This window comes from Tympanuchus pallidicinctus, unplaced genomic scaffold (assembly GCF_026119805.1).
Source record: "Tympanuchus pallidicinctus isolate F22 unplaced genomic scaffold, pur_lepc_1.0 scaffold2, whole genome shotgun sequence".
Lineage (NCBI taxonomy): Eukaryota > Metazoa > Chordata > Aves > Galliformes > Phasianidae > Tympanuchus > Tympanuchus pallidicinctus.
The window spans coordinates 16,490,268-16,509,588 of record NW_026294721.1 but is presented as its reverse complement, the minus strand read 5'-3'; the positions used below and the strand labels follow the sequence as shown (position 1 = coordinate 16,509,588).

Below are 19,321 nucleotides of genomic sequence, written 5' to 3'. Positions count from 1 at the left end.
CATGATATGGAAAAGACCTTTTCTAGCAAGCGTTTTAAGCTACGTGGTGCTGCTTTCCTTTTGGAATGATCACAAGGGTGCACATTTAGGGACATATTTTCCATCTGTTTTTTTGAAGCTGGCAAAGCACATAATTTGGAATAGCAAAGAAGAAGTCTGAAAGTACCCAGATTTGAACTAGTCTGTGTTTGAGCCATTCTAGGAATTCTTACTCAGTAGCAGCTGTTAAAAACGAAGGACTATACCGTGCCCTTGGGTGCAATATACAGCCATTGCTCAAGGCTAGTGGAAGCCCTGTGTGAATGAATGCCCAGGGGCACAGAAGGGGCCCCAAGAGTGTTACTGATCTATTACCAAAGGTTCGGTGCTATTTGTTGAAGGTGGGAACTGTACAAGCACCAAAAATGCTTGGTGACGCTCCTGAGAATAAATGGGGCTGCAAGCAGCTGGATAAAAAAAACCCAAGAAATTCAAACTGCCTTTGAAACTTGCTGAGAAACTTTCCTAACTGTAGAGAACGCAGCGGATTTTGAGACTTTGGATTGGTAATATGCCCAGAGTCTCAGAAATTCTTTTTGTTGTGATCTGGAGTTGGATGGCTTTGCTTTGGCTCTCGAGTTGCTTACATCAACTGAGCAGTTAAAATGTAATTCCTCAGTTGTGGTGATACCTTTTCACTAGTGAGTAGATTTAGGGGTGTCTGGAGGCGGATGGGTTCCAATGGAAAAACCACATGATGTGGAAGGCTGAAGACAGCACTGCTGGGTCACCATGGGACCTAGCTTACTGCTGGTTCACTTCCACCTCATGGTGGGACAGAAGGAACCATCAGGATCTCCTGCTTCAAGGTCTCCTTCCTCTTTTTTTTTTCAGGAATGTGAGATGTTTAGTGAAGCTCTTATCTGTACATTACAGATTTACTTTTTTTTTAATATGGAGATTGAAGGATAAAGAGGAAATGGTCATCACCCTTCTAGAATCAAAGAAGTTACAGCTAGGCAGGAGTTCTTGGGTCATCTGTTTCATCCCCATGTGTTAGCATCATTTTTTTTTATATGGTAAACCACTCCGTATGGTAATATATGATTGATATTAATTAGGCTTCTGCAAAGTACTGCACTCTTCAACTTGAACTGAACCAGAAATAAATATATTGCCATATATTACATTTTATTAGTTGAGAAGAAGAATAGGATGAAGGCACCTATGTGAAATCCAAAGTATGAGTTTCAGATTGAATTAATGCCAGCAGTGCCTTGAGATTAATTTGGTTACTATGGGTACAGAATAAGAAATAGTATACCATAATGTAGCTATGTTTACTGATTCATTTCTGGCATTAAATACTCAAACCACATTATATATGCAACAACAGAGTTTTCTTCCTTGGAAGAAGAAGGTGGTTACATATTAGTAATAAAAGTGGATGTTGCCAGTACCCTTCCAGAAGAGAAGCTGCTGTTCTGTTACAGGATCTGCCCCATCACAAGCAGCAAAGCTGCAGTGTACCAAAAGGGAGCTAAAAAAAATGGGGGAAAAAGAGGAAGCTTCCAGTCTTCTACAGCTTCTTGTTAAATCTCTCTTGTAACATGATAACATCTGTTTCATGTACTACTGAACTGTATTGGTCAAACATCAGTTTTCCAGTCGTGTGCTACTTTGTATCTCATCAGTATGTAAGAGATGGAACATGTTTTGCATCTTAAGATGTTGAAAGCTGGGTAATAATAAAATAATTCAATGGAAATACCATATATTCAGAAAGCAATTATTTTAAAGGGTTTCAGTTTTGACATGGCTAGATTAAGTATAAAGCTTTTTGTTTTTTATACATGCTGTCAAGAATGTTGTTAAATACTGATACCACCTCCTAAGAGAACAACTTTTAAATACCAAAATGGAAAGGATAAGCATTAAATATTTTGGTAGATATATTGTGCCATAATGTCTACTGCCTTGCTCTTAATACAAAGCACAGTAGGGCTTAATTAAAAAGTGATTGTACGATCTATCACAAACCTGCATTAGGGATATGGATGCCAAGAAAATTAAGTTGAATAGGTGATGATAATGAGATCGATATTTTATTGAATAGTTTTTATTCCTATGCCTTTGTTTGCTGTTTTTGCCTCCCCATCAGCAGGTAAGAGATCCAAAATTCTTTGAAAGAATTTGTTTAGTCTGGTGCTCCTTTGTTTCATTGTTTGATCAGTGCAAGCTGTTTTTTTTCATTTCTTGACAGAGGGAAATGCCTTGATAAACTTTTGACTCTGTTTGAGAGGTGTATGGCAGTAAACAAGAGCAAGTCCTTTCGAGCTTGTTCCTGCTGGGAGTAGCTGGTTAACAGCAGGCACAAGGGTGATTTTCTATTTCATGTAAGCAAAAGTCACAGGCACTAAATCCTCCAGGGCAGCCCACAACCTGGTTTAGTACAGATTTGTCTTGTACCAACTCCTGATGTGGCTTCAGTAACCAATAAGCAGTGTGTTTAGCAGTAGCAAACATGAAAAGGTATTCACTGAAGCATAGTACCGTGTGAAGAATACATACCATAAATGTGTTTCTATGGCCTGGGCCAGAATCACCCTTGTTTCAACTTCATCAACTTAAATGCTATTGATTTTTTGGGTACCACTGACCTGGAGTTGCTGGGATTGTGCTTGGGATGAATTTGACCTCTGCTGTTAAGGCCAAACAGAATCACAATTTAGAAAGTGCAATGCAAAGAAATAGTTACCACGTATTCCACCGGGTTGTAACTCTACACCCGTCAGTCAGAGCTCTGGCACTGCTGGAAAGCCTCTTCTTTAAATGGCTAGAAGCGTGTCTGTGGGCACTGGAGCAAACAATAAGACAAAAGATCACATTGTTCTCCGTGGTGTTTTAGGGGGAGTAAGTTGCAAAACGGACAGCTTGCTTTTCTGAGCAGAGCTCCTGGGTCAGCCGTACAGCTTCCTTTTCACATCCTCCCATGAGAGGTTCAGTGTTGTCCCTGTCTGTGGTGAACTCAAAAAGCACTCCGAAAGGGGAGAGCTGCTTTTGGTGATCCTGCTTGTCCTGAATGAGCACCTATCACACTGTGCACTGACTGTACTGCGTGGTGCGACCAGCAGCTCCTCTCGCGCTTTGGCACAATGTGCAACGTGGGGCAATGTGCTTGAGGAGAAAACAGGCACAGCACAAGGCTCTGAAAGCCGTGAGAGGCACTGAAAGCTTGCGTCCCTGGTATGCAGCAGTATAGATATTTGAAAGGTTAGGTTCTGTCTATTTTTAGGTAGCCTTCACATTGGGACTGATCTAAAAATGAAGGTGATATAAAAATTGCACGTGTCTCTCCTGATTTGTCAGAGATTCCTGACAAAATGCAGAAAAAAGACAGTTCTCTGAATTGGAGGAATTTTTTCTGAAGTGAAGCTGTGCCTGTTGTTTAGACGAGGAGCCTTTATGTTCTCGATTAAAATGCCGGTACCATCTATTTCACTCTCAGATCAGCATTTTCAGATTTTAGCAAAGTTAAAGAAATATGACTTTCCCACTTATTGTTTGGGAAGATTTATTCACTTGTGTAAATGAATTTTAAAAAATTGGCAAGGCCTTTTATCTCATATAAAATAAATCTGAAGATAAATGATCTTTTCCACTAACATCACCTATCATTAAAGTGGCTAAATGAAAATCAAAATGTGTTGCTATTTAGCTCCTGCTCTCCTTTTTACGGGAGATGAGATTGAACATGTTTACTGGGCAGGAATTGTCAGCAAGGCTTCGATTTATAGCATTGTCCAGGATACAAATTAACAACATACAAATTAACAACTGCTCTCTCTACTTTAATGTAGTGGTAGCCTGGTCTCCCCAAAATGTATGTCTGCAGTTTATTTTGCAAATGCCTATCCTTCCCTGAAAAAAACCTTCAAACAATGTGATATTGAATTGTGCTGAACTGAAGCACAAACATTTTTCCATGTCTTTGTAAGCAGGACTGCATGTGAGAATGAAGCAGCTGGAGGTCTACCTCCCGAAAACCCCTGGGGAGGTGTCACAGTCATTTCTCCATTGTACGCAGTCTTGGTTTAATAAATTGGTAATAATGTGATGTTGAAGTGCTCTTTGGTTTTGGTTTGCTGGATTTTCAGAGTTTTTTTGCTTTGCAACTCTCAAAATAAATTAAAATAATCTTCCATTCAGACAGTTCCCTATTTTTGCTTACTTCTTTGTTCCTCAGAGAGGATGGGTGAGCTCGTGATGGACAAAAGGGAGAAGGCTCACTCCATTGATGTCTCTGTTTTACTGAGAGTGCTTATGTTTTTGCTATAGTTCTTTGCTTCAGTTCTTTTGGTTAAATATGTTGTCCTGCCTCGACTGTTTGCATGTGGATTTCGATAAAGCACAAACTACAAATAACATTTTATTGTGTCAGATTGACGGGGCATTTTTCAATGGTAGAAATTCATCATGGATAAACACGAAGTGGCAAACTTGTCTTAATCTGTTGATTGGCATGAAGTAATGAAAGTAAAGCCGTAGCTGTTTTTGGGAAAAGGTATGAATCTTTACTTGTACCCATTTATATAATAATGAGAGACTAACCAGTGCTCCGGAGCAAATGATGTTCAGCAAATACGAAATTTCTCAGGAACCAGGATATCCAAAATGGTGATAGCAGATACAGTCTCAGAGCTTCACTCCTGTTCCATTCACAGAGAAAATCTGGGGAAGCCTGAGCAGTATCAGAATGAAAAAAATGATGCTTTGAACTGTCCAGGTCCCATTTTCTGTATTGAGGTCTGGTTCAAAGCCTGCTTAAGGCCACTTGAAAATTCCCATTCGATTCCAAGGGATTTGGAGAAGTGACCAGTTTCACCCACTTTAACCCACCTCTTCTACTGAGTTTTCTTATGCAGGTAGCTAGGCAAGTGATTTGGATAAAATAGTTCTTTCTACTGCTAGCACGTCTCTCAGTCTGTCTTTTTACTCATTTGTTTGGCCCTCGGTCAAAGGTGGAAGAACTGACAAATTTCATGACAAAAGCATCACTGACAGAGGGTCAGCCTGTAGAGGTTTACAACTGCAGTTGGTACAGCTAATAACCCTTGGGCTAAATGCTCATCTACCTTTATTTCAGTTATCTGAATTAAGGATGGAGGCAGCATGACATCTCTAGCCATTTGTGCAACTTTTTTAGATTAATATTGCAGCTCCAAGAAAAATGAATAATTGGACTTTTGAGCACAGAGTGGAGCCATGAAACCTATAGGGATTCCTCTAGCACTAGTCACTAGTTTGCATATTGCGAGTTAACTGCAATTCATGAAGATTTCTGGCTAAAAATAACACCTGGGCTCGATGTTGTCTGGCAGAAGCCACTAGTTAAGAGGTCAAGTGAAGCTGATCCTTCAGTAGCGTTGGCTGTTGCAGTGAGGTGACCCCATCTCCTGTTGGCCTGTCCTCAACTGACTTGGGAGAACGGGGTGCAGAGGCTGCAGGAAGCTGCTGTGCCCCAGGACTGCCAGAGGGTGGGCAGCATAGCCAGCCTCTGGTACCCACTACAGCCTTCTGTGTAGCAGCTCTCCTTTCCTCACCCATAACCAGGAGAAAGGGTTACTTGGCTCTTGAGCAGAGATATCTTTTTTTTCTTTCTTTCTTTCTTCCCTTTCCTACAGTTCATTTGTGCAATATCTTCATTTTATTTTGTTTGCCTAAAATTTTAGCCAAGTGTATTTGTACCACCAAAATCCATCAGATGACTACAGTTCAGAATTACTTCCACATTATACTTTGTTTTAATATGAAAAATGCCAAGAGCTAGGCCCAAGAAAAAAGGCTGACTCAGTTCCACTGAGTTCTGTCTGAAGAAAGTCTTATTTGAAGATGAGAGATGTGTTGGTAAGGCTGTCTGTCATCTCTAGTTTATTAAAAAAAATTGCTAGGAGGCACTAAAGCTGTCCACTGCCTTTCCCTCTGTTCCTTCACTCAAAGGTGCTTCATTCACATCGACTTTACCATAGCAGTTTTGTGTAAAACAAGATATGATTTCAGAGTATTTAAAGGTTAGCATTCTCTCCAGTGCTGTATTGGAGACTGGCATGTGCTCCACTGCAGTCACTTTCCCAGCCATTTTAGAGAACAGATCAGAGATGTTAGGAAAGTATGTGAATCTTTCTTTTTTCTTTTTTTTTTTAAGCACACTGTGAAGTAGAGCTAGCAGAGAGTGTGCTCTCCTACACCACAGCAGTTGGGCATGGCAGTTTCCTTTCAGCAGGGACATGGCTGATCCATGGCTAAACAGCCACGTGGCCAAGCCAGCCCCAGAATGAGATTGACAGCTGGACTCATCAAGTGACTGTAGAGGGCAGTTTAGATGGTATCTTTGGAACAGCCTGGGCTCCCAGCACATAGCTCAAGGGAATCTTTTGTGCACCCTCAGGTATTGAATCCATTGTGGTTGTTCCTGAGATTGTCCTACAGATCCCTCTCAGACACAGTCATTAAAAATTAAATTGGTTTTAATGTTGAACAAGTATGGAAACAAGAGCTTCAGGGCAATGCTTTAGATGCCACAAGGAAGAGGAGCTAGGTGGATGGTAATAGTGGTAACAAGAAGAATCCAGGTGGGGCTTTCCAGGACCTTACGGAGACTTAACAAATTTAAGCTGTCTCTCTAAGTATACCCAAGTTCTGCCCTTTGTGGATGGAGCTGGAGACTACCTGGCCCCAGAAGAGCTCTGCAAACACCCCAGGTAGGCAGGTGGGGCTTTGGGTCCTTGAAAGCAAGGGGGGGAAAGGGGCAAAAGAGAACTTTATGATGTCTCTTGTTTCAAAGAAGTCTCAACAGTGAGGTGTGTAAAGGAGAGGTGATAATGATCTGCAACAGAGTGTGATTTTGGTGTGGTCCTGCCTGCACAAGTCAGTACCAGTGTACAAGGAGCTGCAGAAAAGGAATCTGTCTCCTTTGCTTGCCTGGGTGTCTGCCCTGCAACTGCACTAAAGCATACCCAGGAAACTGATGTATTTCTGTGGCTCTGTTTCTCAAACTTATAGGGGTAATAAATTAAAAGGTAGGTTTTCTTTTACAGATTAGTCTCTCTGGGAAACAGTAACTCCCGAGTGAAAGACATTGTTCATGCTGTTGTTAACAGGCCTGGCAACCTGGGTTTCCTGCAAATCATAGGAAATGTGGGTCCTGGAGAACATATGCCCCGAATGTTGGGGGAAACAAGTGATAAATGCATTTTTTATGTAATCAACTGGGGTGGCTTTGCTTTTCTTGTTTTAATAATGTGGAAGTGAAATATGCTTGAGAAAAGGGAAATGCTCAGGGAGGTATGAGGAGATTTAGAAGGTCTCTTTCAGTCAGTACCTGTGCTCCTGCTTCAGTTAGGCACTCCTGGAAGATTTTAGAAGTACTGAGTTGCAAAGAGCTGTATGTGCTCCATCCTGGTTAGCACTGATAATCAGCTGATTTGCATGGATAGTGAACATTCACAGTCAGGTCCCATTCACATGAGAACAAGCAAGTAATTTCCATTGGCATTCAGCACTGTTTATTTGAGCCTCTAGTACGTGGAAGCAGCTGGGGCAAAATTCACCCCACTGACATAATGCTGGTAACACATTACTGTTCAGAGAAAGGTATTTTGGACTCTGTAGTGTACTGCTGCTCCAACAGCAGCTCTCGACCCAGAGCTTGGCCACAATTCGTTCTCAGGTCTCTGGAGTCTTTCTGAAAGCTGGTGCAGAGCACCGATGTGGTTCCTCTGTAAAAAGAAACCTCAGTTGCTAACTGCTGTAGCAAAGTTGCTTTGTTCCATTGTAAACTTACTGCACCAATGAACCCAGAAGTTCAAGGAGTTTTTACGCCGGTTTATACTACTGAGAGTGTATTCTGGGTAGGATGGACTGAGTAAACAAGGGAAAGAAGCTGAGAATTAAAAAAAAAAACAAAACAAAACAAAAAACAAATAGGATGGAAGTGGAACAGAGAGAACAGAGTGGAAAACAAACACAGAAGGACTGTGGAAAAAAAATAAGAATAAAGATGCACTGAAGGAAGATTTCTCATAAAAAATTAATAGGGTACATATACTTTATATAGAACACCATTCACTAAGACTCCTTTGGAGTGCAGTTTGGTCTTTTATATACACCATTGGCTTATCTTGCGCTGTAAGGACACTTGAGAGTAGAGGGTCTAGTGAAAGGGGTTTGACTGGCGGGAGGACTGATTGCAAACCTCTGCTTGCTGAATGCCAACACTGTTTTTGTATTCAAGTTTGATTGTCCTTACTCCACTGAAAAGGAGCCAACTTTGCTGAAAATCATCAAACACCATGGTCTGGAAGCAAAGGAAGAAAGCTGATCAGTGCAATGATGGAAGAACTCAGTTTAGGATTTCAAAATCAGGGGCTGCAAGCTTCCTTGAGCTATCTAAAGTGCAGGGAATTAAAAAAAAAAAAAAAATATATATATATATATACAGCCACAGTGACAAAAAAATAAAGAGGGTGAAAATGGGTGTAAGAAAGAAAGAGGCTGAATGAGCATTGAATCTGGGGGGGGAAAAAAAAAACAAAAAAAAAACAAAGACAGAGGGCTTGGACACTTTGGTCCTTGAGTTCTCTTCCTTGTTGTTGCCAGGAACCATACTTTCCAATCCTTTTAAAACATACATTAGGATTTGGGATTTGTGCTGAGATGAAGTTTTCAGGCTTGCCAGGACTTTCGAAATTTTGTCTCTTGAAGAGGAGGCAAAATGTGGGAACTGCTGAGGCTCAGTATGGAGTAACCTGAAAAGAGGGAAATGTGATGACTGAGGGGTGTCTGACAACGGATGATTTGTCTGTTGGGATGGGTTGGGTCCAACGAACCCACAGACTTTACCAACCACAGTTGGGTTCTCTTTGTGTGTGTTTGTTATGGAACAAAATCGTGTGTGCATACTCAGATATTGCCCCAGAAAAGACATTTGTGCAATTCTTTTGTGTTGTCAAAACACTGGGCAAGATCATTGCTGAAGCTGCTTGGGGACTTTTCAGAAGACAAGGTTTCTTTTGAGAAGGGCGGCTTGGATGCTGGCTGCGTTTCACAGGCTTCATTTACATGTGCTGAGGCTGCGCAGCTTCCAAGCTATAAGCCCATTGCAACTGCCCCCCTCTCTTCTGTTAGATGCAGTGTGCTCCAAAATAACGCAGAGACACATTATAACATCCAAAAAAATCTCCTAAGAAGTAAATTTATAATATGGCTCAAGTTGGACAGTTTGGTTAAAAATAAACAAATTCCTCTCAAGCAATGAGAACTCATGTTTAAACCTTGTGATCTTTTGTGATTTGAATCGTGCCTGGCATCCCTTCCAGGTGGCACTGGAACTGCCAGCAAAGTTCAGGCCGTGGCTGTAGGACGGCTCTGGAAGACATGGTGTTACTGCACAGTGCCCGCCCTGCACCCACAGAGCTCTCCATCCCCAACATGGTGCACTGAGAGCAGTGCTGAGCTTACTGTGTTTATATTTATCAGTTAACTTGCTAATTTGAAGGGAAAGCAGTGAAGTGGAAATGTAGAAAATAGAAACAACATGAGCAGGTCAAAATATCCAAAACAGCAATATAAAATGTTCCGGTGTAAATACATTTCTATAAAAGGTGTGAATGAAACTTCAAAAAAAAAAAAAAAAAAAGCAGATGATGGATTCGGCACAGTCAATGAACACAATTATAAGTAGGTATTGAAGGAGAATATTCCACCGACCATGGATCCACAGATAATAATTAATAAGAACCGAGTGCACTTGAGGCAGGCAGGTGCCCACGTTATTTCACAGCTGGCTGTTCAGGGGGTAGAGGTACTCACCTTTGCCCCAGATCTTAATAATTTTCTGCAGTTTTATCATTAAATCAGCATATAATTGGGAAGGAAATTAGGTTTTTTCGTCGTGAGAGCAAAGCAATACCGTTAATTTAATCACTCGTAGGAAAGGCTTTCTGTTGTCATTCGGTATTTTGCTGTGGCTTTTTTTAATTAAGTAAAGTAAAAACAATGCCATTTTTGTCATCTGCGCTTGGTGAAAATATGACAGTGTGATGTGATTTGCAACTTAAGCACAAGCAGGGAAAACCGTACGTTTTATCAGAACTGGCAATAATGAATTACAAGGGAACACAAATAAGCCGAGAATATATCTGAGACTTACAACAATTTCTGAAGTTTTTAATATCTGCTGGAAAAAGGCTATTTCAAGAGCTGTGCCGCTTTTTATTTATTTTTTCTCTCAGCAAAATCACCATAGCCTGCTATAATAATTGAATTCATTTAGCCTTTAGAATGCTCAAGTTTGCAAATAACAATGAAAATGAATATTTCATGACAAGGCGGATGATCAATTATAGTTTGGTGACTTTGACTGGTAGCCCAGCATGACGGATCCAGCACTTACATTTGTACAGGACTTTTGAACCCAGCTAATTAAAAAAAATACAACTTCGGAAAGCATGGAGGCAGGTGGGGCCGGTCAGACAAGGCTTTCGTGTGTTTTCTCCTGTTGTGGGAAACGTTTTGCAGTTACGTTTGGTACCTTGGCTTTGTTATGTGTCAGCAGTAGTGCCATCATAAACCAGTCACACCTGCAGCAGCCTCTGTTGTCTCCACGGGTGAGCTGCGAAGGGCTTAAACCCAGATCCTCTGCTGTTAATGTGTGCCTGCATGTCTGGGTTTTCACATGACAAGAGCTTTTCTTTTTTTCTTTTTTTTTCCCTCTTTGCAATGAGGAAAGACTTGGCTCAGGCCGCAGTACAGTGCTTGTAGGGAAATATAGCAGGAACCCATGCGGTCCTGGACAGGATGGGGCAGTTGCATGCTGGAGCACTGGGTTCCTGCACTGAGACACTGAAACGATTAAAGAGCAGCAGAGGAATGCCTCGTGTAGCTGGGTGTGGGATCGGGCTCCTTCTCTGTTGAAGGTGAGGCGACTGCAGGATTGGCTTTTATAGATACTTCCTCCATTCCTGGCAAATAGAATTTTATTTGTTTTTCATTTCTCTAAGGTGTTTGTTGGTGGCAAAACTGACTCTGCTTGCAGTTATCAATGAGAAATTAACTTTGTGAGGTGTAAAATCCCTGAGTGAATAAAATGTTAGAACTTTGTTCTAACATTGTTAACGCGTTGTAACTTTGGCCGAACTCCGGGGTGGCCTCTCCTGGCTGAGCTGTGCGGCGGCCGCGTGAGGCTGGAGGCTGCTTGGAGCACACGTGCTGCAGTCCGGCTCCTGTCACCTCACTTCTTCTTTAGCATTAATGCAGCTCTGTTCGTTGCTTGTTTTGGCAAAAGAAAAAAAAGAAAAAAAGAAAAAAAAAAGGAAAAAAGAGAAAGCGTTGAGAAAAGCCAGGCTGTGAGAGACGGGAGCTGTTGCATGGCAGGCAGTGCCCGATCTCAGGGGTGTGGCGTGGCAATGTGATTTTAATCACAGCGTGGTGCTGCTGGAGACTCAAAGGTCTGAGTGGCTTTTAAAAAGATTTACTTCGCTCAGCCTGGGTCTGCCTCTGAGCGACGTCACGGCTGGAGCGGCGGCACAAGAAGGCTGGATGAGTGACAGCCCAGCCTACTTTTTAATAGCTTTGTCATGTGACGGGGACCAGTAGTAAGACAGGTGCCTTCAGTTCACTCTCAGAAAGGGTCTCGTTGCTGCATGCGTGTGTGCTCCCTGCCCGGCTCTGGATTGCGCCTCACGAGTGGCACTGCTGCGGTTCGGGAGCTGGATGGCGTGGGACATGTGCAACCAGGACTCTGTATGGAGTGACATCGAGGTGAGCAGGGTGTGGGAGAGGGGCTGTGGGCACACTTTGCAAACAAGTCTGGATCTTATCTGAACTCCACTAAGTTTGCTATTTTAAGGTTACTCTGCGATGCCTTGAGCAAATCAAAGCTTAGCTCCTGTCATCGGTATCTCCTGCAGTTGGAAACTATTTTCATGTGCCTCTGGCTCGCTTTCCCCGTCATATGCAATATTTATGCTCTAAGATATTGATATGAATCAGTGTCTGAAGTCTTTTCAGTGGCATTCAGTGGCCTGGTTGGAAAAATGCCATGTTTGTTTAGAATAAGATCAATGTTTCTTTTTTCTACAAAAAGGAAAAAAAAAAAAAAGAAAAAGAAAAAGAAAAAAAAAGATGTAGTAATTAAAATTAACCAGTGGCTTCCTATTTTCCTTGCTTGTTTCACTCTGCTCTGTTGAAGGTTTCCACATTGTTTATCAGCTGCAGGATTCAAACCCCCACACGGGAATGAACACCCCGGTGTTTTGCTTTAGATGCTTTTAAAAGGGATTTCTGGAAGTAGCTGTTTTCCTGCTTCTCGTGGTGTTGGAATAATCACCCTGTAGCTGTGCCCTGTAGGGCAGGGCGCTCAGTCCGCACAAGCAGTCGAGCAAATGGTTAAATCCCACTGTACGGCAGAGACAACAGGATGAACCGTGAGAATAGAGTTTATGCAGGACTGTGTGAACTGCTGCTGCTGCTGCCGCCGCTGCCGCTTGTGTAAAAATAGACGGCAATACATCAAACCCACAGCTTCTGCTGGCTACAATTCATAAAGGGAAAAAAGAAAAGCAAAAAGCAAGCAGCTCCCTGGTAATCTCTGAAGGATGAAGTGAGGTGTGAGGATTTCTGCATGGTTGTGTTGGGCAGAACGGAGCCTTACCTGGAAGTTTGGGCAACTTGGGAAGCGAGGCAAACTTTGTGTGGACCCCGTTGAGAGGAAGGCAAAACCCAGAGCTGCTGGAGGAGCCGACCCGCCGCTGCAAGTGGATAAGTGCTGGTAATGCTCCCCCTGGGCAACAGGGGAGGGAGAAACAGGTTCTGTGCAGTGCCTTTTAAATAAGATGTCCATGCCAGGCAGATACCCATCTGAAGTAAAAATGTTACAGCGTTCTCCTTGTGTGTTTTTCCAATCTGGCAGAGCGTGCAGGCGGATTCTTAAGTCTTTTTGTCGTGTTTTAAATATTTGCAGCTTGCCATTGTATCCACTGATTTCTGTTTGCATATTGTAATTGCTCTTATCTTGTTTTGATTTCTTGGTGAAGTGGAATAGATATGGATAATTCATATGTCCTGTAGCTATTACGAGTCTGGGCTGTAAGTGGATGACTTTCTGGCTCCAGAGTCCTAATTGTTTCTGAGTAGCTGGAGTATCCTGTGGGTTGTTGTCTGGCTTGTAGCGTGGGTCTCAGCTGCTGGAGCTTCATTTTTCCATCATGTATTATTCCTAATGCTGCAAGGAGCTGATTGGGGAACCAGCTTACATGGAAATATTGAAGATTTATTTTAATCACTAGAGTTCCTGCAGTAATTTCAAGCTAGTAACAGAATGGATAATTTATGTCAATGACTTCTTCATAGTGCAGAGAGAAGAAAAAAAAAAAAGAAAAGATTTGATCTTAATATTAATGGTGTAGTGCTGGGTTAACTGTTGGTAGGATTTTAGCAACGTGCTCCTGCACGGCACTTCCTGGAGCAGCGGAGCAGTGCTGCCTGCTGTGCTGGCTCTGGGGATCACCTTTACCGGTCTCACAGATTGCAGGCAGCAGGTACCGGAGGCTGCCTTCATTTTTTGAATCATTAATGTTTGCTGTCAACTTAAAATGTATTAGATTCTCACTCCCATAATGACAGGACGGCGCGCTGCTTAATAAAGGCCTGCATCGCCGTTGCTGATCGGCGTCCCCAGTGTTCCACAGTTTAATGAAGGTGATGTACAGTAAGGTTGCAAGGATTGATAGAGAGAGCCCACATGACACGCCTTGTAGCGAGTCAGTCTTCCTTTGCTGGGTTCACCCCCTCGGCTCTTTGAGAAACTTGTTAAAATAAAACGGAGGTTATTTTTTCATGAATATAAAATTAATATGGCACAAATCCAGTCTTTTTTTTTTTTTTCTTTTTCTTTCTTCTTTTTTTATTTACCTTCAAAGCACCCCCCCCCCCCCCCCCCAAAAAAAAAAAAAAAAGTCCAAAAGGTTAATGGGGAATTATACTTAATTATAATGATTCATTATCATCAGTGCAGTTAAGCTAATTTATTGTTTGCGTCTGAACTAAGAGGGAAAAAAGTCGGTTGGAGTGAAATAACGCACAGTAGTTAGCCTTTTGTGTTTAGTGACTGCTTTATCCTCCTAAATGTTGCTCTGAAATTAAGTCTGTGGTTACAGAATACCTCTAGTATCCAGTAACAGTGGGAATACAGTAGGTTGCGTTCTGGCGATGCAGGTGCACCTGTTACAGATGTATAGCAAACAGTAAATATCAGCATGTCAGATAAGGACAGTTTTAGGACTTGGAGCGTTAAATCTGGCATCATCCGAAGGCCAAATATAAATTAATAACAGGAACACTTGCTGCTAATGTGTCTCAGATTAGAAACATAATGTCATATTCAGAAACATTGATTTTATTATCATGTCAACATTGGCGAGAGCATATATACTTCATTTCAGCAATTGCATTTTTTAAGTGACATTGCAGTCATTATAGGCAAATGAAAGCTGTGATGAGCAGAATTTTTTTAATACAGTTGTTTATGTTGCTTGAAAAACCCATGGTAAGAACTTAAAAATACACGTAACTGAGAAATAACATGTTTAAGTGCGTAGTTCGCAGAGTGAAGCTATTTTTACAAATGAAAGCATAAACAGATCAGCAGGATACTTTACAAGTCTGCGGCATCAGATACAAACTACTGCTCTCCACAACACAAACGTGAGTGATGCTGAGAATCTACCTGTTCTGTCAAAAACTAGATTATCTTGTAATGAAACTGGAGATTTTGGCCAAGTTTCAAAAAGGTCCTATCCACGTTATAAGCTTGCTGCTAGAAGATGATGTCTAGCACTAAAGAAGAGGGAACTACTCCTTTTCAATTTGTTTTCTTCTGTGTCCAAAATAACAATAATAATAAGATGTGCATTGACAGTGACCTAAGTGAGATTTTGACTTCTTGAAGTTCTGCAGCTCCTTAAATAGCAGAAATAGAAGCAAATGTTATTTCAGAGCCTTGTTTTGCAGCCTCCTTGTTCTTCACCCCTCGGCCTGCTATGTGGTCATCGCTCAGCGTCCTGGTACACATAGAAGTTGATCGCTGAATTACAGCCTGCACAGCTGCACTGGCTCTTGTGCCAGCACAGGAGCCCTGCTTGTGGCCACGCTGCTGCCAGCCGCCGAGCCTCCTGGAGGCCAAACCCTCAATGAGATGCTCCTTCAGAAGCTCCTGCTAGCGTGCTGTGAAAGGCGGTCCTTTGGAGAGGGGCATAACGAATATTGAGCAATTCCCAGCAATGGACACGATGTTATTGCGCTCAGACTGCTCTCTTCAGAAAGTGGTATTTTCTGAGTTGACTTCAATCCAAAGTTGGGACATTGTTCGAAGCACCCAGGCAGCTGATGATAGCAGAGGACAGCCTGCCGGCTGGGTGTACTCAAGATATCCCTTAGCACCCGGTGAGTGGGCCCCCAGAGCAAGGAATATGTGGAGCTGTTGGAGTGGGTCCGGAGGAGGCATGAAGATGATCAAAGGGCTGGAGCAGCTCTCCTATGAAGAGAAGTTGGGGGAGTTGGGCTTGTTCAACCTGAAGAAGAGAAAGCTCTGGAGAGACACCGTTAAAGAAAACTTACATACAGGAGGGAGACTGACTTTTTACATGTTCTGGTAGTGACAGGATAAGGGAGAACAGATTTAAACTAAAAGAGGGGAGATTTAGGTTAAGTATTGGGAAGAAATTTTTTGTTCAGAATGTTTTTATTCAGGCTGCCCAGAGATCTCTGGAGGTGTTCAAGGCCAGGTTGGCTGGACTCTGGGCAGGCAGGGTGGGTGGCAACTGTGCCCACAGCAGGGCATTGGAACTGGATGTTCGTTAAAGTCCCTTGCAAGCCAAACCATTCCATGGTTCTGTGATTTTGTGAAGTGCTTGTTGTGGAAGCATTTAGGCTCAGCTGAACTTATGGCTTTTAACCATTCAGTGCCTGTCAGCTGTAAAGGGTGGCAGGGTGTTTTGTGGGATCTCCATGTCAATGTGAAAGTCTGGAGGTGGGTTCTAAAGGTGCATGGTACAGTGCAGCAGGCATTGCTTTATCGAATGGCATTGACATATGCGGCTCCACTGTTTGCCAAGCTGTTCCTACATGTTTTCCATAATTAAGGATTGGGTTTGATGGATACTCTAACATTTCAATTGCTATGCTAAAGTGGCTGTGTGATATTAATTTTTTTCTTGCTTAGTAGGTCAGTCAATACTCTATCTAGCTTCATACTAGTATACAAAAGGATACTTATTCCAAGTTTATTTTTATTTATCACTGCACTGTTCACAAGTCATGAAGGCAAAAACATGTTGCTCTGCTGAAGAGATTTTTGTTCCCTACAGAAAGCAAAGTGTTCCACAGGTCTTCTCCATTGGCATTGCTGAGTCAGCAGCAGACTGCTGTGGAGCTGCTGGAGGAAAAAAAAAAGCAACAAAGAACCCTCTGGTCCTTCAACACAGCCACCATCAGGGTGGGACAGCTAGGGGCTGGATGGGAGGTTCTGGCCTGGGGCAATGACTTGACTGTCCCTGTCACCCAGAGGTGAGCACAGGGATGTTCAGAACACATCCCACCAGCCAGGCCCCTGCTTTGTAACTGGGTAGCTGAGATCTGCCCACCGTTTAGGCACAGAGGACATGACATAGCAGAATCCCTACTCCATGCTTTGTTCTGTCCATATGGCAACCACCACCATATCTCACCTCGAGGACTGTGGTAAGAATCTGGAAGAGCAAAAGTGCGAGCATCTCCAGCTTGAGCTAGCTCCAGGGCTGAAGGCTGTAACAGGCTGTGCCTCCATAACCTGAATGCATCAGGAAATGCAGGAAAGACCTTGCCCAGAGGTATTCATCTGTAACTTCTACCTTCACTGGTTTGCTTTGAAGCAGCAGCAGAATAAGGTCGCGCTTTGGCTTCTGCTGTTGGATTTTATAAACCTTTGGATGCTATTGTTGTCAAAGGCTACAGGGAAAAGGAAATTCACTGTTCCTGTACAGAGACATGATAGAGAAGGCAGCTTGTGCCTTCCTATTACAGATAATGCCCTCCTATTTCCCCCTCCTCTTTGCATAACTGTCCAGTGTTAAAAAAGATCTAATAGTTAGTGTGGCTTTTTAATTCCAGAAAACAATTCTGGTGACCCTGTGCTATAGCTTAATCGAGGCTTAATTCTTATCACATGATATTAAAGTTAATAGATTCCTGGCAATTAATGAAACTGTTTCTACATTGCTGTTTCCTGCAGTGTGCTGCTCTGGTTGGTGAAGACCAGCCTCTCTGCCCAGACCTCCCAGAACTTGACCTCTCCGAACTAGATGTGAACGACCTGGATGCAGACAGCTTCCTGGGGGGGCTCAAGTGGTACAGCGACCAGTCTGAGGTCATCTCCAGCCAGTACAGCAATGAGTCTGCCAACATCTTTGAGGTAAGGGAAGGCGATTTTAGTGAATCCATGTTTTTGGTTGTGTTTTTTTTTTTTTTCTTTAGCCTGGTGGGCAGTGGTTTTACTATCTTTCCTTCATTAAGAAACAGCAAACGTGGTGATGTGCGTTACAGGTTCCGCCTGGTGCCTTTAATCCTCATGATCAAAAGCAGGCCTGTGATCTGGAGAGGAAGGGAAAACAACCTTGAAAAGAATTAAATGGAAGTTTTGATTTTTGAAAGGAAATGGATGAAGAGTGCCTAAAGTACACAGCACTGTGGCGTAACAAGGAGGAGTTGCACAATTGTCAGTGGTGAGGAAAAACAAAAGTTGAAACCTGTTTGCTGTTTTCCTCTTGCACTCCCTGAAAGGAGCAGAGTGCAGGCAGCTGTTGGCTGATGGAAAGCTGGGGCCAGTGCCTGTTTCCTGTGGTGGGCACTGGCACAGGCTGCTCAGAGAAGTTGTGGATGCCCCATCCATAGAAGGCCAGGTTTGGTGGGCCCTGGGCAGCTTAGTCTGGTGAGTGGCAGCCCTGCCCATGGTAGTGAGGTTGGAGCCAGGTGATCTTTAAGGTCCTTTCCAAACCAAGCTATTCTATGATTCTGTGATTCCTGAAGGTCTTCACTGCATCAAAAATTCCCACTTGTAGCATTGCAGTGCAAGATATTTTGCATACAAATGAAAAGGTCCTCTTGGATTGAGTGGGGGAAAGGAAATGGGTAGATATGACAGACAAAGCTGAGAAGGCTGATAGTTGCTGATGGTGTGGGATGTTTCACAATTCTCCTGGTGGAAAGTAGTCTTAAAGCTGAAGGACAGATTTAAATGTCTTCTTTAAAATATTGCCTTGGGGTTCAGGGTGTGCAGGAGGAGGTTGCAGTCTCTTTATCTCTGTCTCCAGTCTTCTTTCTTTCACTGTGTCAAACCTTCATGATTCGCCACCCCATAACAATGGGACTGCTGGTCCTCCCAGACCCTTTAGCCACCTTCTCTCAATGATAAAAATGTAGTAGATCGTACACAGGCTGGGAAATTGGGCAATAAACTGATTAGCTGGCAGAAAGACCTTATGCAGCAGTAAGGGGCTGGGGCCGCCTTTCCCATGGCTGACCCAGGAAGTCCAGCCAGCCCCATTTGCTGGGGGAAGCCCCAGATGATCACTCTGCAGCTTAATAGCTGGAAAAGATTAACTGCCACAGTGTAGTAAAATGCTTCTGAATGTAAAATATAGCTTGCCTAGGATGTCCTGAATGAAATTCTTCTTTTTTGTATACAGTTATAAACCCATGGTGACCTCAATGGTGCTGATAAGGTTACTTTGGATTTATACTTATCAGTGTAGCTGATGATAGGAGCTGGCCGTCTGTATTCAATCTTCCTACAGTTCACACCAAAATGGTTTGTAAATAATTTTATTCAAACCAAAATGCTTTGACCCCCTCTGTTCGTTAGTTTTATAATGTTCCACATCACAGTTTATGAAACTTCAAAAAGATGCTGTGTTCTTGAATCTCAGTGGCACCCCCACATGAATTATAGCTTGACGCGTGTCAGTTTTTGGTGGTCAGTAGCAGGCTGGCAGCAGGACGGGTGACACACTTTCAGCTGAGAACAGAATCAGCACTGCATGGAGAGGATTTGCTTTTGTTGTAACTGAGGATATGTATTTTTCCTCATTTATCAAAAGCCAAATGCAGAGGCATTTTTCTTTTGGAAGAATCAGGGAAAGATAGACTGTCAAAATTTGAGTTCCTGATAAGTAATATAATAAAGCACCCATCGTCTTGAAGCATACAGAAGCATCCAGTAGAAACGCTGGAACTTGACCACAGGCTTCTA

At 42.7% G+C, this 19,321-nt stretch overlaps 1 protein-coding gene across 5 annotated transcripts in view; it reads left to right on the top strand.

Moving 5' to 3' along the window:
• PPARGC1A (PPARG coactivator 1 alpha) overlaps positions 1–19,321 on the top strand; it is a 346,224-nt gene that overhangs the window by 269,680 nt on the left and 57,223 nt on the right. For 3 of the 5 annotated variants that reach the window (XR_008206611.1, XM_052682420.1, XM_052682423.1), the window contains exon 2: positions 17,306–17,485. Coding sequence is in view for 2 of the 5 variants with exons in the window: in XM_052682420.1 (XP_052538380.1) it covers positions 17,306–17,485 (180 nt within the window). In the remaining 3 variants the exon portion in view is untranslated. Of the gene's footprint in view, positions 1–11,575; positions 11,800–17,305; positions 17,486–19,321 lie in introns of those variants that run through there. The other 2 variants (XM_052682421.1, XM_052682422.1) reach the window with 2 other exon arrangements.